Genomic DNA, 27,686 nt, shown 5'->3' with positions numbered 1-27,686 from the left:
ACCCCTGTCAAAATACCAGTGAAATTCTTCACAGAAATAGGAAAAACGATCCTAAAATTTATGTGGAACCACAAAAGACCCAGAATAGCCAAAGCTATCCCAAGCAAAGGGAACAAAACTGGAGGAATCACATTACCTGACTTCAAATTATACTACAGAGCTATAGTAACCAAAACAGTGTGGTAATGTTATAAAAACAGACACATAGATCAGTGGAATCTATGTGTCTGAATAGAACACAGAACTAAATCCATACATCTACAGTAAACTAATTTTTGACAGTGGTGCCAAGAACATACACGGGAAAGGACAGTCTCTTCAATGTATGGTTCAGGGAAAACCGGGTTTACATATGCAAAAGAATGAAGCTAGATCCCTATCTTCTGCCTTGGACAAAAATCAAATCAAAATGGATTAAAGACTTATCTAAAACTTCAAAGTATGAAACTAGTAGAAGAAAATATTGAGGAAACTCTCCCCGATATTGGACTGGACAAGGATTTCTTAGTAATACCCCATAAGCACAGACAACCAAAGTAAAAATGGACAAATGGAATCACATCAAGTTAAAAAGCTTCTGCACAGTGAAGAAAACAATTAACAGTGAAGAGACAACCCACAGAATGGGAGAAAATATTTGCAAATATTTGAAAAACAACTCTATAGGAAAAAATTTAGTAATCTGATTAAAATAATTGACAAAAGATCTGAGTAGACATTTCTCAAAAGAAGACAGATGGCAAACAGTCATATACAAAAGGTGCTAAACATTGTTGATGATCAGAGAAATGCAAACTAAAACTACAATGAGATATCATCTCACCTTAGTTAAAAAGGCTTTTATCCAAAAGTCAGGCAATAACAAATGCTGCTAAGGGTGTGGATAAAAGGGAACCCTCATACACTCTTGGTAGGAATGTAAATTAGTACAAACACTATGGAGAACAGTTTGGAGGTTCCTCAAAAAACTAAAAATGCAGCTATCATATAGTCTAGCAATACCACTGCTGGGTAAAACCCAAAAGAAAGGAAATCAGTATATCGAGGAGATACCCCCATTTTTATTGTAGCACTGTTCACAGTAGCCAAGATATGCAAGCAACTCAAGTGTCCATCAGCAGATGAATGGATAAAGAAAATGTGGTACATATAAACAATGGAGTACTATTCAGCCATAAAAAAGGAGATGCTGACATTCACAACAACATGGATGGAACTGGAGGTCATTACGTTAAGCAAAATAAGGCAGGCACAGAAAGACAAGCTTCACATGTTCTCACTTATTTGTGGGAACTAAACATTAGAACAATTGATCTGGTGGAGATAGAGAGTACGTGGTTTACCAGAGGCTGGCAAGGGTAGTTGGAAGGGGGTGGGTGGTGTGGGAGGAAAGCTGGAAGGGTTAAGAGGTACAAAAAATGGTTAGAAAAAATAAGACTTAGTATTTGGTAGCACAACAAAATAATTGTACATTTCAAAATATAACTAAAAGAGTATAATTGGATTGTTTGTAATACAAAGGATAAATGCTTGAGGGGATGGATACCCCATTTACCCTGATGTGATTTATTATTATTATTTTGAGACGGAGTTTCCCTCTTGTTGCCCAGGCTGGAGTGCAATGGTGTGATCTTGGCTCACTGCAACCTCTGCCTCCTGGGTTCAAGTGATTGTCCTGCCTCAGCTTCCTGAGTAGCTGGGATTACAGGTGCATGCCACCATGTCCAGCTAATTTTTGTATTTTTAGTAGAGACAGGGTTTCTCCATGTTGGTCAGGCTGGTCTTGAACGCCTGACCTCAGGTGATTCGACTGCCTCGGCCTCCCAAAGTGCCGGGATTACAGGTGTGAGCCACCGAGCCCAACCCCTGATGTGATTATTACACATTGCATACCTGTATCAAAATAGCCTCCACCCATAAATATATACACCTACCATGTACCCACAAAATTAACAATTAAAAAAATTTTTTTTTAAAAAAGCATAGTTATAGGTAGTGGTAGGTCCATATAACATTTGCTGTCTCCCTTTGATTATGGGATATTGTTTTCACTCCTGGGGTATTTACATTATACTCCTGGCACCTGTAGCACTAAAGACTTTATTCAAAACAGAAGGAAAGCCTAAGAAAGCATCTTTGTATATTAAATCTGTAATCACAGTTACCAGTCAGCTAAGACTGAAGATTCCAGGCCTTGTGGCGGAGAGACTCTTTAGTTCTGTGTCACACACAGAATGACCAGGTAGGTCATTCTCTTCGCAGTGGCTCTTTATCAGAGCTTTCTCTAGAAGCAAAAGTTTTGTTTTGTTTTAAATGTTTTTTTTTTTTTCCTGATTAACAAAATATATGTTCACCGTGCCTTCTGTTTCCTATCTTAGGGAGAATAAAAAATCCACTTACAAATCTACCACCAAGAGATAACAGTGGTGGAAGTTTAAGTGAATAATCTCTTCTGTATGTAAATTCTGTATACATTTAAAGTGTCTGCATTTCAGTCTCTCTGTTGATCCTCACAGGAGGCAGATATAGAGCAGACTGTTTTCTACATTGGTAATACAGGTAGAGTCTCACTGATGTTAAATAACTATCATGGCCACACAGAAAGTTAATGGCGGTTAGAATTAGAACTCCTGCTATTTGACTCACTGATTGGTAACCATGTGGAGCCATAAAGGAAAAAAAAAAAAAAATTGAGAACATGTTGTTGCCTTGCCTTTGTTTTTTTCCAGCAGTACAGATGGAAAGACTATAGGCTATGGAGCTGAACAGGTACTTACTAGGTAGATATTTTGGACATGTTACTGAATGTTTCTGAGCCTGGTACATAATAGGCACTTAATAAGCAGTAGTTTTTATTTTTTATTTTTAATGCTATCTTTATGGCAGGGAGAATGGGCTCGTTTGCACTGTAGGGACTGCCAGCGTTCTGTTTTTCCTACAGCTGTACTTTCAAATGGCTGCTGCTGCTTTCGTTGCAGCCAAAGATCTATTCCTGTGGCAAAGCAGAGGAATGCAACAGTGTGCTTGTGCCATAGACTGACTTTCTCCAGAGACAGGCCAAATACTTAGAGAAATAAAAAAAAAATCCCATGAGAATTATTTTTCTGTTTTTGAATTTTATCTGAATGGAATCATATCCATGAGATTTAATATCCATGAGATTTTAATATCCTGAAGATGTCATTATTATGTCCCCAAAGGAGACTGTGCAGTATATATTTGGTGCATTTTTCTGAATCAAATGTAACATTCAGTGTAGAGAGCCTTGGGGCTTAGCATATGTAGACTCATGTTCACCGTATACAACCTGTGTGACCTAAAGTAAGTCACCTGTCTTCTGGGTATAATAAGATCTGGCCTTTCTCTCCCACAGGATTGTCATGGCAATTAAATGACATGATATATGCAGAAGCACTTGGTAAACCATAAAGCACTCCAAAAATGTATGGCAGCACTTTTTTGTTTTTAATTTTTTTATTTTATCATTTGCTCCTTGATTATCAGGAAACCTGATAATCCAACTCTAAGTTATCTTCCTTTCCTGGCTAAGTTATTTTTTTACCCCGAACTCATTAAGAATAGAGAATATTCTTCTTTAGCGTAGTGCCCCAAAGCCTGCCTGGGGCCTGGCACGCGGGACTTAATAGATGTCAGAATCATACACCGAAAGCAGAGGAGATATTTAGAGCTAAAGGAGAGAAGAAACTTAGGTTTATGAGAGGTTTATTTGAGGTCTTTGCCAAATAATTCTGATTACTGACCACTGATTAAGTCACTGATAAAAAAATTTAAAAGTAATGATTATATATAGTAGCTGACATCATTTATTGAGCCAGATTCCCTCCATGTCAGCAATTGTATCCATATTTTTTTGTAATTCTGATCACTCTGTAGGTGAGGCCTTATTATTCATCTTTTTACCTATGTAGAAACTAAGGTTCAGAGAATTATCTTTGTCCCTTACAGCAACTTATTCTCTATTCTTAATGACTTCGGGGTAAAAGAATAGCTTAGCCAGGAAAGGAAGATAACTTAGAGTTGGAGGAAAGGTTTTAGGGCTGAGATTTCTTTTATGTGTTTTAGCTTGGGTAAATAAAGTCTCTGCTTTTCAAGCTGATCTAATACTCTTGTCACAACTGGAAGAAGCCTTAATACCCGTGCAGTTCTCCCTTACAGAAGCTCAGTCTAGCATAATGAAGCAGTGGTGAGGTGGTAAAAGACACCAGGCTTCTGAATCCCGGTCCTCCTACCTTTCTAGGTACAGTGGCTTTTCCTGCAGGGTATACATAACCTTTCCATTGCCTAAGTGTTCGTTTACTGGGTTATGCCTTCTCTGTTCAAAGAAAAAACAAAAACAAAAACAAACAAACAAAACAAACAGTGCAAATTTAATGAGTTATATGCAGTTCAGATGACCTTTAATTATTAGAAGAAAAGTTAAAATTATATATTTTGTTAACTATACCTTAATAAAGCCGGGGGGGGTGGGGGCAGGAAACAGGGCAAACTGATAGTATAAGAAACAGTTAAAATGTGAACAATTAAAATGTAAACATACTTGAGATTCTGGTCAAGTTTCAGATAAATGTGAAATAAAATGGGTTTTTAAAAAACAAATTATGTAGATTTAACATTCAACTTAAATACAGTTAGCATGTACAAGCAGGTGTGTGGGTGTATTAAAAAGCAAAGTTCAGAGGGGTCAGATACTGGAAAACAAAAAAAGCAAAGTTCACCTCATCTGTATGTAGAAAATGATGCTGGGCCACAGATCATGGATGTTTAATCCACTACCGCTAGTATATGTGCTTAGCGCTTCTAAGTGCATGGAACTTTGCAGAAATGACATATGACACATTTCCTGCTCCCAAGGAAATAGTCCTGCTAGCAGAAGCTGGTCTCCTGAGTCCTAGGTGAGTTTATTGTGCTTTACTGATTTTTCATCAGAGAGGAGGTTGTATTTACAGGTATGAAAGAGCGTAGCATGAGATTGTATGCATGAGTTCTCATATCTTCCATTCATCCAGCAAACAGTTATTAAACACCTACTATTTTCTGATCACTTTGTTAAATACCATGGATACAAAGATAAATCATCAAGGTATTTGCAGTGTCTGTCTGGAGAGACAGTCATGTACATAAAGATGTCCATATATGTACACATACTTAGTAAGGAACCTGATAAAAGTAGCATTTAGTCTTCTGATGAGTTTGGCAGGAAAGATGCTAATGTGCAACTTGGGTTTTTGGCTAAAGCTTGCTAGTAGAAGCATCTTTTGGTACAGGGTTATAATTCAAATCAGGAACTGAATGTGGTCTTTCATTTCCTAGCCATGATGGAATAACACGGACAGGGTTTACCTTCCTGCATTAAGGTACTAGAAAATCAAACATTTATCAAACAACATTTTTCAGTCTTTCGATGACAGGCTGTAAAGGATTGTTAAGAAAGGATGAGAAGAGAAAAGAAAGCTATAAAAAAGACTCAATTGGAACTTTTAGGGTTGAAAAATATCTGAATTGAAAAATAAAGTGGAAGGAATTAACAGATTAGAAGAAAAGATCAGTGCATTAAAGAAATAATAGAAACTGTCCAAATGAAGTGTATAGAGGAAAAAACATGGTAAAGCAAATGAACACAGTATTAGTGACCTGTGGGGCAATATCAAAAAGTCTATAAAGAGTGGGGGCAGACATTTTTTTCCCCCAAAATTTAATGAAAACTTTAAAGGCACACATACAAGGAGCTCAATAAACATAGAATGTAAAGGAAACTGTACAATAAAGAGGAACATTTCTTAATGATAAAATGGATTAACTCCTCAAAAGGACATAATGGCCCTAAGTGTGTATATTCTTGATGAGAGAGCTCCAAAAATATGTGAAGTGAAAACTGATAGAACAGAAAGGAGAAATAGACCAACCCACAATTGCAATTGGGATCTTAATATTTTTAACTCAGTAATTGATAAAACAGTGAAACTGAAAGTCAGTAAAGTATGGAAGACTTGGATAATACTGTCAGCAAGCTTAATCTACTTGACATTAAAGAACATTCCATTAAAGAACATTCCATTCAACAACAGCAGAGTATACGTTCTTTTCAAGTGCACATTGGGTATATACCAAGATAAACTATATTCTAGGCCATAAAAGCAGTCTTAATAGTTTAAAAGAATTGAAACCATACAAAGCATATTCCCTGACCAGAACAATATTAAGGTAGAAATTAATGGCATAAAGATATTTGGAAAATCCCCAAATATTTGCAAATTAGCACACCTCTAAATAATTCATAGATGAAGAGAAATCACAAAGAAAATTAGAAAATATTTTGAACTGAATGAAAATCAAAGCACAACATAGTGGCTGGGCGTGGTGGCTCACTCCTGTAATTGCAGCACTTTGAGAGACCGAGGCAGGTGGATCACTTGATGTCAGGAGTTTGAGACCAGCCAGGTCAACATGGCAAAACCTTGTGTCTACTAAAAATACAAAAATTAGCCAGGTGTGGTGGCACACACCTGTAATCCTAGCTACTTGGGAAGCAATAGAATCACTCGAATTCAGGAGGCAGAGGTTGCAGTGAGCCAAGATAGCACCACTGCACTCCAGCCTGGGCAACAGACCCTGGCTGTTTTTGTGCCTGTCTCAAAAAACAACAAAAAAATACAACATAGGAAAATTTCTGGAATGTAGCCAAAGCAGTATATAGAGGGAAATCTGTAAAATTAATTCTATGAATTAAATCCCTAAATGCTTATTTTAGAAAAGAAGAAAGGTCTAAAATGAGTGATCTAAGCCTCTGTCTTAAGAAAGTAGCTGGGGCGAGGTGGCTCATGCCTGTAATTCTAATGCTTTGGGAGCCTGAGGTAGGGAGATTACTTGAGGTCAGGAGTTCACAGCCAGCTTGGGCAATACAGTGAGACCTGTCTTTTAAAAATGAAAAAAAGAAAAAAGAAAAAGGAAACTAGAAAATTAAATCCAAAATAAACATAAGAAATGTAAGATTGTAAGATAAGAATAGAAATCATGCAATGAAAACCAATGAAACTAAAAGCTGGGATTTTTTTTATAAAAAAAAAAGATTAATAAAATTGCTAATTCATAACCAATTGATCAGACCAAAAAGTGAGTTTACATAAATTAGCAATATCAGAAATGAAAGAAGGACCTCATTACAGAGCAGGTATATTTTAGAAGAGTAGTAAGGGAATATTTTGAACAATATTATGCCAATAAACTTGACAACTGAGATAAAATAGATTCTTGGAAAAGACAAACTGTGTACCTAAAGCTCACTCAAGAAGAAATAGGTAGCATATGAATAGCTCTATTCTAGTAAGGAATTGATACGGTTTGGTTGTGTTCCCACCCAAATCTCATCTTGAATTGTAGTTTCCATAATCCCCATGTGTCATGGGAGGGACCAGGTGGAGATAATTGAATCATGGGGGGGCAGTTTCCCCCATCCTGTTCTCAAGATAGTGGGTTAGCTCTTACAAGATCTGATGATTTTATGAGGATCTTCCCCCTTTGCTGGGCACTCATTCTTGCCACCCTGTGAAGAGGTGCCTTCCACCATGATTGTAAGTTTCCGGAGGCCTCCCCAGCCATGCGGAGCTGAGTCAATTAAACCTCTTTCCTTTACAAATTACCCAGTCTCAGGTATTCCTTTATAGCAGCATGAGAAGAGACTAATACAGTCATTAAATAGTTCTGTTTAATTGAAATTAGTCATAAGTTTTAATTAATAATAGGGCTATTATAGCTCTACTTATGTTAAAGAAATTGAATTTGTAGTTAAAAACTTTCCTCTACATAAAATTTCAGGCCCTGATTGCTTCACTGGAGAATTTGACAAAAAATTTAAGGAAGAAATAATAATAATTCTACATAAATTCTTCCAGAAAACAGAAGATAGAACACTTCCTTGTTGATTTTATATGGCTAGGATTACCTTCTGCCAAAATCTGACAAAAACATTACAAGGGGGGAGAAAGTACAGTACAAAAAAATCCAGCAATATATTAAAAGGGCAGTATATCATGACCATATTGTGTTTATCTCAGGAATTAAGGTTAGTTTAACATTTGAAAATCAGTCAGTGCGGCTTACCATATTAACAAGAATATAGTAGAACTATAATAGATGCAGAAAACCTGTTTGACAAAATGTGACATCCACTCGTGAGTGTGAAATTCTCAATAAACTAGGAATAGTAGGGAACTTTCTCAGTTTAATAAAGGACATCTACCAAAGAATCTATTGCTAACATATTTAATGGTGAAAGAAAGACTGAATACTTTTCACTAAGATTTGAGAACAAGGCGAGGATGTCTGCGCTCATATAGTGTTCTATTCAGTGTTATGTTGTAGAACTTCATCTGTATAATATAGGTTTGAAAGGAAGAACCAAAACTGTGTGTATTAAAAACATGATATATGTAGAAAATCTTAAAGAATCTAGAAAAAAGTGATTGAAACTAATTACCAAGTTTGCACAGTACAAGGTCATTATGCAAAAATTAACTGTAGCTCCATACAATAGCAGTGAACACTGGGAAGCTAAGTAAAAAATACCATTTGTAATACCTTCAGATTATAAAGTAGTTGGGGATTAATTTAGCACAGTATGTTTCCTGTATGCTGAAAACTACAAAACACTAGTGAGATAAATTTTAAAAGACCTAAATAAGTGATTTTTATGTTTATTAATTAGGTGTTTTGATAGTAATTTGTCAGTTTTTACCAAATTCATCTATAGATTCAACACCACCCCAACTCTGTTGGAAGATTTTTGTAGAAATTGACAAGCAGATTTTAAAATTTATGTGGAATGGCAAAGGACTTAGTATAGTCAAATCAGTTTTCAAAAATAACAGTTTTAGAGGATTTATCCTACTTGATTTCAACACTTCTTATAAAGCTTCAGTAATCAGGACACTGTGATATTGGATTAAGAGTAGACAGACCGGTGAAATAGAACAGAGAATCTAGAAATAGAAATATATCATGTGGGCAATCATTTTTGTCAAAGGTGTGAAAATAAATCAATGAGGAAAAGATAATGTCTTTAACAAATGTTGGTAGAACAATTTGACGTCTGTATGCAAAATAGTGAACCTTGACTATGACCTTGTGGAATATACAAACATTTATCAGGAAAAGTGTTATAGGTTAAATTGTGTCCCTCCCCTTCCAGATTCATATATTGAAGTCCTAACCCCTAGTACCTCACAATATAATCGTATTTTGAAATGGGATGATTGAAGTGTAATTAGTTAGGATCAGGTAATACTGGAGTAGGGTGGGTCTCTAATTCAATATGACTGGTGTTGTTACTAAAAAGGGAAATCAAGGGCCAGCAGGGTGGCTCGCACCTATAATTCTAGTGCTTTGAGAGGCCACGGTGGAAGGATCACTTGAGGCCAGAAGTTTGAGACCAACCTGGTCAACAAAGCAAGACCCTGTCTCTACAAAAGAATTTAAAAAATAGTAGCCAAGTACAGTGGTATACCCCTGTAGTCCTCGCTATTCAGGAGGCTGAGGTGGAAGGATTATTTGAGTCCCGGAGTTCAAGGATGCTGTGAGCCATGATCATGCCACTATACTCCAGACTGGTTGACAAAGCAAGACCTTGCCTAAAAAAAAAGGGCCAGTGGTGGGGGCGGGGGGTTGGGAAATTAAGACACAGGTATGCACAGAGGGAGAACACCATGTGAACATGAAGTTAGACATCAGGGTGACACCTCTACAAGCTAAAAAATACCAAAGATTGCCAACAAACCACTAGAAGCTAGGGGAGAGGCAAGAAAAAGATTCTCTCAGTTCTTAGAAGGAGCCAACCCTGTAGACACTTCGATCTTGGACTTCTAGCCTGCAGAACTGTGAGGCAACAAATTTCTGCCATTTAAGCTACTCAGTTTTGTGGTGCTTTGTTATGGCAGCTGTAGCAAACTAATATTAAAAGGATCATAGACCTAACTGTAAAAGCTAAAACCATAAAACTAGAAGAAAAGATAGGAGAAAATCTTTGACTTTTGGTTACACCCACGTCTCATTAAAAAGTTATAAGCAAGAATTATAAAAGATAATATTGATCTTAAGACTACATCAACATTAACATTTTTTGCTCTTCAAAAGACACTATTAAGAAAATGCAAGGTGAGGCCAGGTGCAGTGGCTCACGCCTGTAATCCTAGCACTTTGGGAGGCTGAGGCGGGCAGATCACTTGAGGTCAGGAGTTCAGGACTAGCCTAGCCAACATGGCAAAACCCCATCTCTACTAAAAAATACAAAAATTAGCTGGGTATGGTGGCATGCGCCTTAATCCCAGCTACTGGGAAGGCTGAGGCAGGAGAATCACTTGAACCAGGAGGCGGAGGTTGCAGTGACCCGAGATCGTGCCATTGCACTCCAGCCTGGGCGACATAGTGAGAATCTGTCTTAAAGAAATAAAAAAGAAAATGGAAGGTGAGTCACAGACTGGGAAAAAAATATTTGTATTTGATGTATGTGTGTATGTGTAGCATAACATATATATGATTAAGGAGTTTTATCCAGAATATATTTTTCAAAACTTGTGCAACTCAATCATAAGAAGACAAATAATGTGAATAAAAATTTGGCAAAAGCGGCCAGGGTGGTGGCTCACCTCTGTAATCCTGCACTTTGGGAGGCTAGGGCAAGGGGATCACTTGAAGTCAGGAGTTCATGACCAGCCTGGCCAACATAGTGAAACCCTGCCTCTACTAAAAATACAAAAATTAGCTGGGTGTGGTGGCACGTGCCTGTGATCCCAGCTCCTTGAGAGGCGGAGGCAGGAGAATCGCTTGAATCTGGGAGGCGGAGGTTGCAGTGAACTGAGATCGCACCACTGTACTCCAGCCTGGGAGACAGGGCGAGACTCTGTCTCAAAAAAAAAAAGTTGGCAAAAGGTTTAGATACTTCACTGAAGAAGAAATGCTGATGTCAAAGAACCACATTAAAAGATACTCAACTTGATAGTCTTTAGGGAAATGCAAATTAAAATTACAAAATACCATTTACCCACTTGTTAGAATGGCCTCTAACAGTTCCAAGTGTTGGTGAGAATATAGGGCAGTGGGAACTCTCTTATACTGCTAGTGAGAATACAAAGTTGTGTAGCTACTTTGGAAGACAGTTTGACAGTTTTTTACGAAGTTAAAGATACACCTAACCAAATGAACCAGCAATCCCATTTTCTAGCTATTTACCCAAGATAAAGAAAAACATGTCAATTGGGAGACTTGTAACCTAAGGTTCAAAGGTTCATAATAACTTGTGGAAATAACTCAAATAAATGTCCATTACCTGGTGTTTGGATAAACAAATTGTGGTATACCCACAAGATAGAATATAGAATACTAATTGGCAATAAAAGTGAATGAATTACTGATACATACATAGGATGAATGAGTCCTAGGAGCATAATGCCAAGTGAAAGAGAAGGAAGACACAAGAGTACATGGTATACAATTCCACTTGTAGGAAATTGTTGAACAGTGAAGTTATAGTAACAGAAAGTAGATCAGAGGTTGCCAGGGGCTTGAAATGGAGGGGAGATTGACTGTCAATGGGGAGGAGGGAACTTTGGAAGGAGTTGATTTCTTTATCATGATTGCAATGATGGTTACATGATTATACATTTGTGACTACTCATTGAATTGAACACATAAAATTAGTTTATTTTTCATGTATTCTACCTCAACAAAGAACTATAAACAAACTGTCTATGCCCTGTTAGGATAAATGTGATGTGGGTCCTCCAGGGAGCTCAGTCTGTGGACATGGTATGGAAAGATTTACAGGTCAAAGGGACAAGAACTCTAGGGAGGAGTGCTGAGGCACAAAGGAAGGAGTATTTGATCAGGGAAGGCCCCACAAGGGAGCCTTGAGTTTTAATTTGATGGATGAACAGGAGTCAGACGAATGTTGAGGGGAAGGACATTCCAGGCAAAGGCATGCAAGTAGGAAAGTGTATGTTATGTTTTATAAGCCACAGGGAGCCTGGTATTGTTGGAGCCCTGGTGTCATGAGGTTTATGTGGAAGTAGCAAACGTTGAAGCTGGACAGGTTGGCAGAGATAAAAGGTGGAATGTTTCTCACATTTGCTTATCAAACTCCTATTGCAAAAACAACTAGGTACTTGAGAATCCATTCCTCTTGGACAAGAGATGAGATTATCAGTGTGCCCTTTCATTTCCGTTTATTCCTTTCCTTTTGGCTTAACACAGACAACACCACCACCACCACCACAAAATACCTTGTTTTTAGAATTAACAGTTTTAAAACTTTAATTCTCCTTGAATAGACCTCAGCTGAATTTGTATAAGTAAGGCCGTATTTAAGCTTTCACCTGTTACAGAAAGGAAACATGTTTTGATGTTTGAGAAAGCCTTTAGTACTAGCACATTAATAGCCGTCTGAAAGAACTAAGATTAGCCAGATATGGCTTGTGCCTTCACGGAAATGTCAGTTTCTTTGCACCAATAGTGAGAAGTATAAAATCCCCACATTACATTTTGGATGAGAGAAAATCTTATGAAACGACTTACTAGTTCAACTCTGTATACATGAAATCTTTGAACATCACTCTCTATCCTTGCAGTAATTCAGGGAAACGTATACCTGTGTGTGTGTGTGTGTGTGTGTGTGTGTGTGTGTGTGTGTGTCTCTGTGTCTGTGTCTGTGTCTGTGTCTGTGTTGGAGGCAGACTCATAGAAGGATTTACATTAAAACGGGATAGCTGATTTTGAAGGCCTGGTCTAAAATTTAATGCTTTCTTGTGTGTTGCAGGCTGTGGAGTTTGAAGGCTGGGCCGACACCCTCTTTCTTCTGCAGTTCACCCTCTCCTGTGTGATGGGGTAAGCCTTTGCTACCTTGTTAGCAGATAGTTTTCCTAAAGAAATAGGTTAGAGAAATTTGCGTGCCTCATTTCTCAGTATCTTTTTAGGTCTCCTGAGTGTGTCAGCCTAGGATAATTAAGCCTCCAGATACAGGTGGTTTCATAGCCCTTGGGAATGTGCTCTTAGGGCTACTGAATCGATACCTTAGAAGGATGAAGAAAAGAAACAGTTTACCTGATAACCTGCTGTTTAGTAAGCACCATCATATTTCAACATGCATTATATAGTTTTATCTCTATACTGACCATTTGACAGATAGAACTTTAGTAAATTGTCTAAATTTGCACAGTTTGTAGGTGGCAGTGGCAGCATTTGAATTTGGGGCAGTTTGACCCCTCTTTACTATGTTTTCTTCTTCATAGAAGAGAATATGTAGAGGATGAGAGGATACCTGCAAACATGCCTCTTCTCCTCACCTCCATGTTTCTCTAATGTGTTTTTTTTTCCTCAGCTAGTCAGTTTAGTTGCTATTTGTGACTGGATCTGGCACACAGTGAGCAGGTGCTTCAAAATAAAGTTGACCTGATGCCTTGGTACTAAGTCAGGCTCAGAAGCCTCAGTGTAAATCAGAGGCTTTGTATCTCCTCTTAAAGTAGTTTTAATTTGGTTTTCCTCAATATTTAAGGATCTCTCTTGCCTCCATCTGGCCCAGAGGACATGTTGTCCTTCTGGAAGGTGCACAACTGCGTTTTAGGGTCTGTGAGCTCTGAGCTTTCTGTCTGGCTTAGGCGTATTAGTAGGAAGCGTGATCTATAAAAAGTCATGATTGTAAGAGATGGTGCAGGGTTTTGATGAGGGCAGCAAGGAAAAATACTTGGTAAGGAGATGAATGTGTTTCTCTTTAGTGAAATTTTAAAAATTCTGAAGCTGCAGTATAACAAGCAGTGAGGTGGGGAAAATTCATAGCTGGTCAGTGACTAGAATGTGCTGGCCTGGCCAACACTGATTGTTTATCTTAGCTAGAGATTACTATAAAGTAAGAAACTGGATTTTATACCTCTTCCTTCATTCTAGGTTTATCTTAATGTACGCCACAGTACTCTGCACGCAGTATAATTCTGCTCTTACAACTACAATAGTTGGCTGTATTAAGGTAAGTAGAAAAACTACTGTTATCTTTTTGGTACCTGCGTTATTTGAAAATTGTTCCTTTAAGATAAGAGTCTGGCGATGGCCTTAAGACCCAAATCGTTATTTCCTCACATAACTGTCTTAGTTTGACAAATTGTGGTGATAGTTTCTGAAACAGTCTTTAAGAATGCAGGGAGGGCATAGTCTCTACTTGGAGGCAGCTTAGCTCCGAAGAGCATGGGAAAAGGAAAATGTACTATCTGAATAGAGGAAGGAATAGAATTAGGTCTGTTTCTGACAGGGCAGGTTAATAGCTTGGTAATGATAAGCCTGTCCGTTTAACCCCCAGTGAGAACTACTGTGTTCTCTGCCTCACTGAGATCTGGCTGTTTTGTAGGGAAAGGATGCTGGCCAGAAACTAATCGGGAGAGTTTTCCTATGCCTGAGCCAAACCTTAAATGGCTCACTTTTGAAAGCTGCGTCTGACATTTTCAGTGATCTCATTTCCTTCTGATCCATTTTATTTGAGGGAGACTAATTTGTCTTCAGCCAGGAGAACCAAGTTGACTCGAATATTGAGCTAAAGTTGGTAGCTTGAAGCCTGAGGCCTCTTCCATCTGACTCTGTGATTCCAGTGCTTTATGATTCAAGAGGCCGAGCTTGTCTGAATTCCAAATGAATTAGCCAAGTGGGCCTGCTTCCTTAAAAAGGCAAGACCGAGAGATGTAGATCCTTAATGTTTGGGGAAAAGAGGGCCATTACCCTTGTGCCTTCCTTTCTGATGCCCCAGTACTCAGTGAGGGAAGGGGTTTCAGAGGTCAAGTTTTTACTGCTCTGCTGTTTATCTTTGTAGTTTCAATAGAGTGGTGCCCACCTGATCTCATTTTAGAAACTAGATTGGGTTAAAACTCCAGAAAGTCTGTGGTTTCAAATCATGAAATTGGACTGTTTGTTGTGAATAGAATTCCAAATTATATAACAGGTCAACAGTGTGAATTTGTTTCGAAAGCTAGAGACATTCCATATGCCAGGCTGACTGAGACAGCTTTAGGCCCCTCCCCGAAATTAGCTCTGGCTGTGTTTTGGTTTTGTAAAGTGGATGGCTTGCCTCTTCAGTATAAGAGCAGTGAGAATGTGAGAAATAGGCCATGTTTTTAGCTAAGGAGAGGGATGATGCAGGAAAGCCTATGTTTAATTTTAATAAGTAAACCTATTTGCCTGGAATTTCTTAGTGTACTTTATTGTTATCAACATGGGATACAAATAGTCATTCTTGCTTACATAAAGTTTATACTTTCCTTTTAATACATGTTTCTCCTCACAGTAGTCCAAGAACTCCATGGATTTACTCATTCCAGGGTGTTTAATTTTACTTACAAACTCCACAGGGAGGCAAAAACTGAATTGTCTGATTAGTTTACTACTGCTCTTGCTTCCTACTGGTGCAGGGTATCACTGTTGAAGGATGGCTTGCACATGCGGACAGATGGGAATCGCTGATACCCTTGCAGGGTCGAAGTCTCACAGGACACAGTGGAGCTTCTGTCATTAGCGTCCCAGTCATAACCCATTTAGCTCAGCCATTCCTCCTACAAGAGGCTTTAAGCTTCCTTCTGTGCTTGAGAATCCCCTGCAAATCCTTAGGGTCAGCATTCCTTTTTCTCTTCAGGATGGTGGGAAAATCACTTAGGATAACTCGTTAAAAGTAGAAATTCCAAGGCCTACCCAGATAGACTCAGTCAGAATCTCTAGAGTAAAGCTTAGAAATGTTTATGTTTAACAAGGTTGCCAGGCAGTTGTCAGGTATACTAAAGTTTGAGAATTGCAGTCTTAGTTTTGACCTATTGTGACTCTTCTCTGCTTCCTGATAATTTCTTTTTTGAAGACGTTGGTGTCTTTTCTTGATAGCCAGCCTTGCTTAGGATACCCTAATATATACCTACAGGTTTTCCAACTTCTGATTTCGAGCGGCATGGGTTGGATTCTTTCCCCTTCATTTCTGAAGTTCCTTGGGCAACTTACATAATTAAGCCCTGGATCTCTGTATTCAAATGAGGTCCTATTATACACTTTCCTAAGTTGGTCTGCTAGCCTTGTTTATTGTTACATGATACTTAATTTTATTATGTCCCTTCAAATAATAGGAAAATCCTTTCTAAGGCAACCTCCTGTCTTCGAGGCTGACATAATTTTGAAGGTTCTCTCAAAGGGTGTTTTATTAGAAAAATAATTTTGAAGTTTCTTTTTGGCCTTTTTCACTGTGTCATTTTACTTTGTGTCTCATAGGCCTAATCTAGAGGCCTGTGAGAAATAGAGAAATATATTTTGGGGTAAAATATTTTAATTTCCTTCAGTCCTCACTTTAAAACTTCCAAAAGTTTTATATATTAAAAGCTATTTGGGCCAGAGGTCATTTGAGATAGACAAAGAAGTGAGAAAACAAATTTAGGTAAGCAGAAAAGAGTAAATTTAAATACATTGTCCCATATCTTTTTTTGGTCATAGTCCTAAGAATGGATTAGTTTAAACATTTGTGTCCCATTTTAGGAGGTGGCATTGTAGATACACTAGGCCTCTATGTATGATGAAGGCAAACAGATCTTTAATAGGAGGTGTTTTTATGGAAACAGAAGAAAAAAACTAAGGTTAATGTCTGGAGTAGTATATAGAGTTTTGTAGAATCCTTGAAGTATCTTCAGATTGCAGTGGCAATCTGACAGACTTTACTGGATTATAGTTCAAATCACTATTGAAATAGTGAACTTTCTGAGTAGTGTATACATCAGTAGGCATGAAGGCTGTTTGTGTGTAACTTGTGATTTTTCCTGAAGTTTAAGTTGTCTAGTTTCAGTTTATAGGGCTTTAAGAAAAGTACAGTTTTAACTTGCAGTGACTTAAAGTCAAAAATGGAAGAAAAATTTGAAAATGTTAGTTTGGAAACCTGTATCCAGGAAAGAATTTAGGTTTTAGTCTAAATATTAGAGAAGTAATAAAAACAGTGAATGAGGCTAGAATCTAATTTAAACAGGTGTGCTATATATATAGTTTTATTTGAAACATATTTTTTTCTCTAGTCTCCCATTTTTACCAAAGATAAATCATACAGGATCAATTTATTTGTAAAATAAGTTTAAGTCTTATTATACTTCGCCTGCTTATTTGTATAAAGTGTAGTAAGAATAGCGATTGGCCATATAGGCTCTTTTTAGATTAGTTTTGTTGGAACTTTTAAATAAGGAATCTTAGATTATTAGACCTTTAAAAGCCTCAAGGCCAGGAAGCTAAGCCAAGGATTTGCCACCAGACTCTAATACCTGTAACAAATTGGGTGAATCTTTCTCCTTTTGATATCATAAAATAACTTGAGGTCCCTTGGCCTGTCAGAAAGTTACATTTTTTGTTTATCACAGGTCAGGAAGCTTGTAAAGGAACTCTGTAGACAAGGGTCTTTTTATTGACTTTATAAAGTCAACTTTAATTTCTTAAAGTGGTCTGGTTGCATCTGAAAATATGTTATTTTAGTCACAGCCTTGGTAAAATAACCAGTGTCTCTAACTGTGTCCTGTTACAAAGAAAACAGATGTGTATTGAACTTACCTAAACAATTATATTCTGATAAGTTAAGAATATTTATAAATAGTTTTTAAATTTGGAGAAATTAGAAAGATACATGTTTTAAATTTGTTCACAAAGTATATTTTACTCAATTGTTGTAAATTATAAGTAGTTTAAAAGAAAAAAAAGTTTTTTGACTCTGGCAAACACAGCATTTTTTTTAAAGTCATAAAAATTACTTTAGTCTTTTACTAATGTAATTCCATGTAATTAATTCTTATTCTGCTGGATGTTAGGTTAGCAATCCTCATGAATACATCAGTTTTTTAACTAGAGTACTGAAAGTTTTCACCTAGTCTAATGGTCTGATCAATAAAGTTACCAGAAACCTGTATTTACAACTACTTATCAGGGTCTTTTTTATTAATTTCTCTGAAGAAAAAGCAAATTTTGGACTCTACCCGATTGTAAACTGCATTTTGAGAAGAATCAAAGTAAAACAATAATTGTCAATGGACAACAAAAGTCTTAGAATAGTTATACAATTGACAAGGAAATTTGGTTATTTCACTGGCATATACCAATTTAACATAATCATAATTATTACTGATAATATATGTGAAGACATTTCAAATCTTTAGGAATCTCATAGAGATTCAGAACATATGTTAATAACACATTTATATAAATATAACGCAGAGAAAGTTAAGCACCATTTTTTAAATGATTTCCATTTGATTTTAACATACTGAATAAGGCTAATATGTTTCTCTTGGACTTCTAGGGGCCCTATTATCTAAAAAGTTAGTTTGAGGTAAAAAAAAAAAACTGAATTTGAAATTTTGATTTGGGGAAATATGTCAGATATCAAAGGTTTAAAACAAGATTATAGGCCACTAAAATATATCATTTATTTAGTCAATGTGATAATTTAAAGATTTTAAAAAGCAAAACCTTTTACTCTTGGTGGAGACTTATAAGACATAATAAAGACACCATGAGTTACACTGAATCTGTTTTTCCCTCTCCCCCTCTTTGTTTTTTGTAGTTTATTTAGAAGGTAAATAAAATTTTAAAAATTAGTTTTTATTAATACTACATGAAAAATTTGTTTAAAAGAGAAAACTGCCCGGGCTTGGTGGCCCACGTCTTTAATTCCAGCACTTTGGGAGGCCAAGGTAGGGGGATCACTTGAGGCCAGGAATTTTAGACCAGCCTGGCCAACACAGTGAAGTGCTGTTTCTACCAAAAAATATAAAAATTAGCTGAGCATGGTGGCGTGCACCTGTAGTCCCAGCTACTTGGGAGGCTGAGGCAGGAGAATCACTTGAACCCATGTGGCAGAGGTTGCAGTTAGCTGAGATCGCACCAGTGCACCCCAGCCTGGGCAACACAGTGAGATCCTGTCTCAAAAAAAAAAACAGAGAAAATTAGATTTTATTTTTGTATTAGGGTATTATTAATGTTAATTTTAATAAAACCTTGTAAATAAATCTATTTAATTTTAATTAGTTTAACCACAAGATTTTTATATGTTTTTAAATAGCCTCTTAAATTTAAACATTTTAAAAAATATTTATTTTTACTTTTTTAATTAAAAACTTTTTAAATGTTTATACTAGGCAATATCTTTTTATTTTTACAAAAACATATTTTTATGTTTTTTTATAACCTTTATGAAAAACACATTTTCCTTTTTGAATATACTTTGCATATTGAATTGTTTATTTTAATATCTAGTTTATGTATTTTAATTATGATAGTATCTCTTAGTAATTCTTATTTTTAGTGAAAAAACCTAGGAAATAAGTAATTTTAACTATATGTAGAGTGCAAAACAAAGAATAGAGCTGTGAACACAATGCCTGGAAGAGTTAATCCTTAGTATGGCCAAGAGACATGGTTGGGCTAGGGAGGACAGGGCCTGGGTGTTGTCCCTAGACCTCACCATGGTTGTTTGCCTAGACATTAGAATCTAAAGTCTCAAATTTACAGACATAAGCTCACAGATAAATTAAGCAAACATTAAAAATATTATAGAAGTAACAGTTCTGTGACTTTAAAACATTTAGTAGAGCCAGTATAAACCTGTCTGATCAATCCAACCAGGACAAAAAAAAAATCTGACTTAAAATTTGAAGACATTTTAATTGTATTTTACTAATAATTTTTAAACTTTTAATTTATTAAGGATTACTAAAATCATGTGAACTTGAAAATTATTTGTGCTTATTTAATTTATGAGTACTAACTTATAAGTTAATTTGATATGTAGACAGTATATATACACATAGACATGTATATATAAAAATATAGATGGACACAAATAAAGAGTTTATAGCTTTGGTTTTAAAATTTTAGCCATAAGACCAGTAAAACTCACTAGTTTAAAGGAAAGTTGGATTTAAACTTTGTCTTTGTAAGTGAAAAAGATTGAAGTGCATCTGTCTCACATGGCCCAAGCCCTTATTGTGTTTTAGAGAAAATAGGGTAGTAAATTATGTTTTATAGTATGGAGAGAGAATTTATATTTTTTAAAAGGAGTTTGAATGGTTAGTAGAAGATTAAAAATGGATGTCAAGGTAACAGAATTATAGGAACTTACAGGATTTTATAAGGGCACTAATTTTATTTAGAGGGGCATTGTAAAATTTAATCTGTTTTTTAACTGGATCACTGAGCTCAGGGCAGAGCCCATTAAGGAACAGGGTCAACGAAGTATCTGTACTTTTTAGGGCCTAATAATTAAAATATGCGGAAAGTAGGCACTGTTGAAAGGCAGAACATACAGAGCTTTAAAACTTTAGAATTTTACTTTTACATTGAATCCCACATCCCCAGAAAGAAAAATGCCATGAAACCAGGTTATGCAATGCCTGTATAGTGTACTTTGATACAAAGACATTTTTTAAAGTATTTAAACTACATCTTTTAAATCTAAACTCACAAAGAAACAAGTAGTCTCTTGTAGTAATAATCACTTACTGTAAACAGCTGTTACCAGTCACCTCTAAAACTGTAGCTCTTATGGTGGTGATGACTCACCACTCATCACACACACAAAGGTCACTTTCTCCCACAGTACAAGAAAGGGGGTAGATGGCATCCTTTTTTGTGTTTCTTAAGGGATCTCAATCATTAGAAGTCCCCTCTAGATTCTTTTATGTAGTACCAAAGACAGCAAAGCGGAGGAAGGAGGAATAGGAAGGAATAAGAGTAAATGGGAGAGAAATATATATTTTTTGAGACAGGGTCTCACTCTGTTACCCAGGCTTAAGTGTAGTGGCACAATCATGGCTCACTGCAGTCTCGACCTCCCGGGCTCAATTGATCCCCCCATCTTAGCCTCCTGAGTAACTGGGACTACAGACATCTGCCACCATGCCTGGCCAACTTTTATTTTATTTTATTTTTTTATAGAAACAGGGTTTTGCCATGTTGCCCAGGTTAGTCTTGAACTCCTGGGTTCAAGTGATTTGCTCACCTCTGCTTCCCAAAGTACTGGGATTACAGGTGTGAGCCTCTGTGCCTGGCCCAATTTCTAAGAAAGGAATTAAAATATGAGAGTCTAACTTTAAAAAAAATAATTAAAAAAAAAAGTTTTAGTCTACTGAAAAAAAATTTAAGAACAGGAGATCTCTCTCTCTCTCTCTCTCTCTCTCTCTCTCTCTCTCTCTCTCTCTCTCTCTCTCTCTCTCTCTCCAGGATATATGTTCTTAAATTATATATGTATGTATAATTTGAACATCAGGTTTTAATTAAGCTGGCTTTTAACCACAAAGCTCTTTTTAAAAAATCTTTTTAAAATCTATTACCAGATTTTAGCTGGGGGGACAAACAGATATTTTTGCCTTTTGAATTTTTTTTATTGAAGATACCCTCGCAAGTGAAACTAGTAAGACTTAACCAAAGTTATGACTTAACTAAGGATGCACTTGGCATTTCTAAAGAGGTGGATAGGTACCCCAAAAAGTCAAAGTCACATGAATATTGAGCCAAAAGGGGCCGATTCTCTGACCAGGAATTGAACCCAGGCTGTGGTGGTGAATTGCCAGCCATAAGGTACAGCAACCTTTACTGTGAATCCCACTGGGGATCTAAAGCAGGGAGTGTGAGCTTACAAAGGATTTTAACTTTGTTTTAGGTCAGATTTTTGCTCCTTTAATTTTGTCAAGAGAATTTTTAAGACTAACCATGACACTATTATGTGTCTTTAAAAAAAAAAAGGGACCTTCTCATCAATTGTTTAGAATAAGAGATCTCTTAAAATTTTTTTTTCTTTTAATTTGGGAGTCTAATTTAAAGGATCCATCTTTTGACTGTTGAATTTTTAATGGTGTACTTATTTTAATAGTGACTCAATCTAATAGTCTCTTTATGGAAAACCCAGGATGTAATTTTTTAGGTTTAGAAATGTTTTCTTGGAGAGGGCATAGAAGAGCCTACTATCCCAAAGTTCCCATGCCCCGCCCCCACAAAAAAAAATGTATTGCCAAGAATAGGCTCAGATAGTGAAAGGTTCTAATTATCATGGATGGTCTCCAGTAACCCACAAATATATGGGGTCCCACCAGTCACAGACCTGTTAATCTGTGACAGTGGGTAGGCCCTCATAGGATTGGACTTTTTTCGTACTAAGCAGGCAACAAAGGTTGAGATGACAAAAGCCCCTTGTAGATGAGACTTTTTATGACAGACTCTCCTAAGAGCTTGACACATTTGGAACAAAATCTTGGGTTTCTAGCCATTTTTAGACTGGCCACGTGACATGACTCAAAAGTCATGCCCCAAGATGGCAGAGACCAAGAGAGAGTGTGCTTCCACTTGATCAGAAGTCAAACTTTCCAGGGCATAAAATGACAAGAGAGAACCTCAAGCAGTACCCTAATTTTTATGACAGCAACACAGACAAAGATAAAGGAAAAGACTATTTTGAGGAAAAAAGGAATCAAATAATTTGAATATTCATGCCACTGGTACCAAAAGCTACAACCAAGACTCGTCACACAAATCTTTTTCTCCCATTAATCAAGATTTGGGCTCGGTGGCTCTATAGGTGGGCGTGGTGCCTCAACTCCTGTAATCTCAGCACTTTGAGAGGCTGAGGCAGGTGGACTGCCTGAGCTCAGGAGCTCAAGACCAGCCTCAGCAATATGGTAAACTTCATCGCTACCAAAAATATAAAAAATTAGCCAGCGGTCCCAGCTGCTTGGGAGGCTTAGGTGGGATGATTACTTGAGCCTGGGTTGCAGAGGTTGCAGTGAGCTGAGATTGTGCCACTGCACTCCAACCTGAGAGACAGAGGGAGACCTGATGGCAAAAAATACAAAAAGATTCTGGAGAGGAAAAAGAAAACAGTGTTTTTTTTTTTTTTTTTTTTTTTAACCATCCACTTGATCAGATTCCACAGGGAGAAAGAGGTCTGGAGCCTGGCTGGTAAGAAATTTTTATCTTATGCTGGCTGATGAGGTCCTGGATTATCTTTGCTGCAGCTTCCAAAAGAGCAGAACAGCTTTGGTGACCCTGCTTACTGTGTCAAAACTGTAGGGACCAAGGGAAAATTTGCTTAAAAATCAGCTCACAAAAGACAGACTAGTAAAATAAAAGGTATCTAATTTATTAATGTGCATATGGAGAATATTGCAGAGTGACCACGTAACCTCCCAGGGGGGTGTAGAAGCTTATATACTATCTTGAAGTTAGAGAAAGAATGGGGGCTTAGATTGGGCAAAATAGGTTATAGGAGGGACAGAAGGCTTGGCTAGCAAAAGTGGTCTTGTTATACAGATGAAACCTCACGGGTAGCAGCCCTTGGAGATAATAGATGATAAATGCTTTTTTAGACCTTGAAAGGTGTCAGACTCTCAATTAATGTTTCCTAGATCTGGACAAGGGGAGGCCTGGCTGCAGTCAGTGTAGATTTTTCTACAAATGTAAATTTCCCTCACAAAAGACAGCTTTGCAGAGCTACTTCTTTTTGCTAACTTTCTGACAGCTATCTTAATTACTGTATGTTAAAGAAATATATTTGGGGGTAAAATATTTTGGTGTCCTGCAACTCCAAATCTGAAATCCAAAATGCTTGCTCCAGAATCTAAAACTTTTTGAATGCCGACATGATATTCAAGGGAAATAATCACTGAAGCATTTGGATTTTTGAATTTGAGATATTCAGCTGGCAAGTGTAATGGAAATATTACAAAATCTGAAATCTGAAATATTTCGAGTCCTGAGTATTTGGGACCTGATAAGGGATATTCAGCCTCTAGTTTAAATTTTAGAAACTTATTTTTTGTTTTTATGGTCTTAGGATAATTAAAAGGGAGCCAGAAGATGTTTGCACCTGGGAGTGTCAGAAGTGATTTTAGGTATAATACCTTGAGATGACTTCCCATGTGTTTTCTTAAGATACCAAGGAGGATTCCTCTAAAAACAGTCATTATATTGGTAAAGTCCCCACCATTCCCTTTTTTCCATTTTAGAAGAAGAGGCAAAGATACTTTAGGTTCTGGGGGTACATGTGCAGGTTTGTTACATGGGTAAATTGTGTGTCACTGAGGCCTGGTGCACAGACCATCCTGTCACCTAGGTAGTGAGCATAGTACTCAACAGATAGTCTTCCAGCTCACACCCCCCTTTTACCCTCCCACCTCAAGCAGCCCCCAGTGTCTGTTGCTCCCATCTTGGTATCCATGTATATCCAGTGTTTAGCTCCCACTTTCAAGTGAGAGCAGGTGGTGGTTGGTTTTCTGTTCCTGTGTTAGTTTGCTTAGGATAATGGCCTCCTGCTGCAACCATGTTCCTGCAAAGGACATGATTTCATTCTTTTTTGTGGCTGCATTGTATTCCATGATGCTTATGTACCACATTTTCTTAATCCAGTCCATCATTAATGGGCATCGTGGTTGACTGCATGTCTTTGCTATTAGGAATAATGCTGCAGTGAATGTAAGAGTACATGTGTCTCTTTGGTAGAACAATTTATTTTCCTTTGGTGATATAACCCAGTAGTGGGATTGCTGAGTCAAATGGTAGTTCTGTTTTAAGTTCTTTGATAAATGTCCACACTGCTTTCCACAGTGGCTGAACTAAATTTACATTCTCCCCAACAGTGTATAAATAAGCATTCCCCTTTCTCCCCAACGTCACCAATATCTGTTGTTTTTTGACTTTTTAATAATAGACATTCTGACTGATATGAGATGGTATCACATTGTAGTTTTGATTTGTGTTTCTCTGATGATTAGTGATGAGCCTTTTTTCATATATTTATTTGCTGCATGTATGTTTTCTTTTGAGAAATATCTGTTCATGTCCTTTGCCTGTCAATGGTGTTATTTGTGTTTGTTGAATTAGGTTGCTTATCAATTCTGGATATTAGACCTTTGTCCAATGCATAGTTTGTGAATATTTTCTCCCATTCTATTGGTAGTATTCTTTAGTATTGGCAAAAGCATTTATCTTCTGGGGAAATAGATTGGGAAGAGGTTAATGTCACTGTTTTCTTAATAGTGTTCTTCCTTATACTATACTCTTATTAGGATTGGTGGGTTTTTGTTGTTTGTCTTTTGTTTATTTGTTTTTGTATTTTAAGGACAGATATTTGGATGAATTTTATATATATTTAAGAAACTCCGTTAAACCTGTGTAACAGTATATTACTATTTTTATTTTTAGAATATATTAATAACTTATATTGGAATGGTCTTTGGTGGAGATTATATTTTCACATGGACAAACTTCATTGGTTTAAATATCAGGTAAGTAAAACAATTTAAATTGAAAAATCGGGATTGGATATTCAAATAATGTCACAATAAGGTTAGGCTATTAATGGAAAATTTATTCATTATTAAACATATATGGAGTGCCTTCTATGTGCTAGATATTTAATGTCTCTACATAATGCTTTTTAAGAAGCAGGGAGAGGTCGGGCGTAGTGGCTCATACCTATAATCCCAACACTTTGGGAGGCTGAGGTGGACAGATTGCTTGAGCCCGGGAGTTTGAGACTAGTCTGGGCAACATTGTGAAACTCCGTCTCTATAAAAAAATACCAAAATTACCTGGGTGTGGTGGTGCATGTCTGTAGTCCCAGCTACTTGAGAGGCTGAGGTGGGAGGATCACTTAAGCCCAGGAGGTCAAGGCTGCAGTGAGCTGTGATTACATTGCATTCCAGCCTAAAATAAATAAATAAATAAAATTAAAAAAAATAAAAGTGGAGGGTGGAGAAAATGCTTCTATATTCTATTTAGAGTATTAGGGAATCTTTTCTAGAAGTTGAACTCCCTTTGTTTAGCCTTGAAAGCACTCTATTATGCTAGCTGGCAGTGCAGTGTTCTCTAGAAATATAGGGCTAAAGAAGAATAACATAACCACAATTATTTGATGTGTGTCTGACCTCAGACGTATTACTACCTTTCTTTAGACCTTACATGTCTTCATCAGTGAGGGGGTTACTTGTATTGTTTGAAAGATCTTTTTCAGTTCTTGAATTTTGAATCCCATTGTTTTAAATATTCTTTACATGCCTAAAAATGATCAAATTTCCGTTTGGGCCAGACCTCTGTCTTCAAGTCAGACTTGTCTAGTTAACAGTCCACTTGACACCTCCTGCTGACATGTCTAAAACTGAACTGTTTATTTCCTTCAAAGTCTGTGCTACCCATCATCTCTATCATCTTAGTTGATGGAGACTCCATCCTTCTAGCTACCTGGTTCAAAAATCTTGGCATTATCCTTGACTTTTCTATCTCATGTCTAATATCCAGTGTGTTAGCAAATTTTGTTGGCTTTACCTTCAGAAACTATCCAACAGAAGATCTCTTGTCACTATTAGCATTGCTTTCATTCTCAGCTGAGCTACATTGTTGCCCTAGTCTTATACAGTTTTATCCCTGGTTTGACTCATCCACCTCCCTCTCCTGCTGTCAATTCTCAACAGAGTAGGCAGTTCATTCTTTGCAAAAGGTAAGTCTGAATATGTCATTCTTTTAATGCTCCCATACTCCCCGCCCCATGACTATTGAAGTTCCAAAGTCCTTACAAGGCCCTACTAGATCTAGCCCCTGTTTACCTCTCCAACTTTAGCCACTGCTTCTCTTCTTTTCCCTTACTCTACTTCATCCATATAGACCACCTTGCTGTTCCTCTAGGATGTTTGGTGTGCTCCCTCTTTAGGACCTTTGGACTGAATATTTTCTCTGCCTGGAATATACTGCCAGATATTTGTGTGGCTAACTTTTATGCCTGTAAGTTTTTCCTCAGATGTTATCTTCTCAAGGAAATCTACCTGGACCAAACAAAAACATGAAGGTGGAAATGCAGTTGTTGGATGAGGGCTGGGGAGAATGGGCAGTAGGCAGTCCAGTGTGGTTAGTGTAAGAGGGATTTCACAAGGATAATTCTGGAAAAGTAGGTCAGTAACCGAGAGTGAGGTGCCTCTCAAATGTCTCATAACGGAGGAAGAATGAGTGCCCAACTTGGAAGACATTCTGTGAGATACCAATAGACTGCAGATGGTAGAGGTTGGGTCAAAACTTGCTTACTTGCCATACAGTTAAGATCTAGTTAGGATGATCAAAAACAGAAAAACCTTGAGGATGAAGAGAAGCAGCAATTGCCAAAACCCCTTTCATCTTTTTACTGTTCACTGATATTAGCCCCCGGTGTACCTTAGCGTTTTGACTTTTATGTCTCTTGGGTGGCCACTGCATGCTACTTAACCTTGTGAAATGATCTATTGTCTCATATAATTGAAGTATATAATTTAACGTATGTTAATATACATATAGCATAACATCTAACATATAATATATAATAACAACATATATAACATATTAATATTATAACATTGTCATATAATTAAATTATATAATGTAATTCCTATGTCAATCCTGTAAGAATGGTATTATAATCTCCATTTCACAGGTGTGAGGGAACTGAGGTTCTGAGGGGCTAAGTAACTTGCCCCACATCATAGAGCTTTGTAAGTGGCAGCGTGCACACAGTTAGATTCTCTTTATTCAACGCAATGACATCTTTGTGTTTCTGTCTGTTCAGATTGGAAACCTTTGAAAGATGGTAGATACAGAGGCAGTACAGCTCTGCTGTATTTAACTGGTGA

General features: G+C 37.0%; 1 protein-coding gene across 2 annotated transcripts in view; it reads left to right on the top strand.

The window, feature by feature from the left end:
* SLC35D1 (solute carrier family 35 member D1) overlaps positions 1-27,686 on the top strand; it is a 58,187-nt gene that overhangs the window by 20,472 nt on the left and 10,029 nt on the right. For both annotated transcript variants that reach the window (XM_050763510.1, XM_050763431.1), the window contains 3 exons: positions 12,824-12,891; positions 13,948-14,026; positions 25,237-25,319. In XM_050763510.1, the coding sequence (XP_050619467.1) occupies positions 12,824-12,891; positions 13,948-14,026; positions 25,237-25,319 (230 nt within the window). The remainder of the gene's footprint in view (positions 1-12,823; positions 12,892-13,947; positions 14,027-25,236; positions 25,320-27,686) is intronic.

The sequence above is a fragment of the Macaca thibetana genome, chromosome 1, assembly GCF_024542745.1.
Source record: "Macaca thibetana thibetana isolate TM-01 chromosome 1, ASM2454274v1, whole genome shotgun sequence".
In the NCBI taxonomy this organism is placed as follows: Eukaryota; Metazoa; Chordata; class Mammalia; order Primates; family Cercopithecidae; genus Macaca; species Macaca thibetana.
Note: the sequence above shows the minus strand (reverse complement) of the source record. Positions and strands in the feature narration are given on the sequence as shown.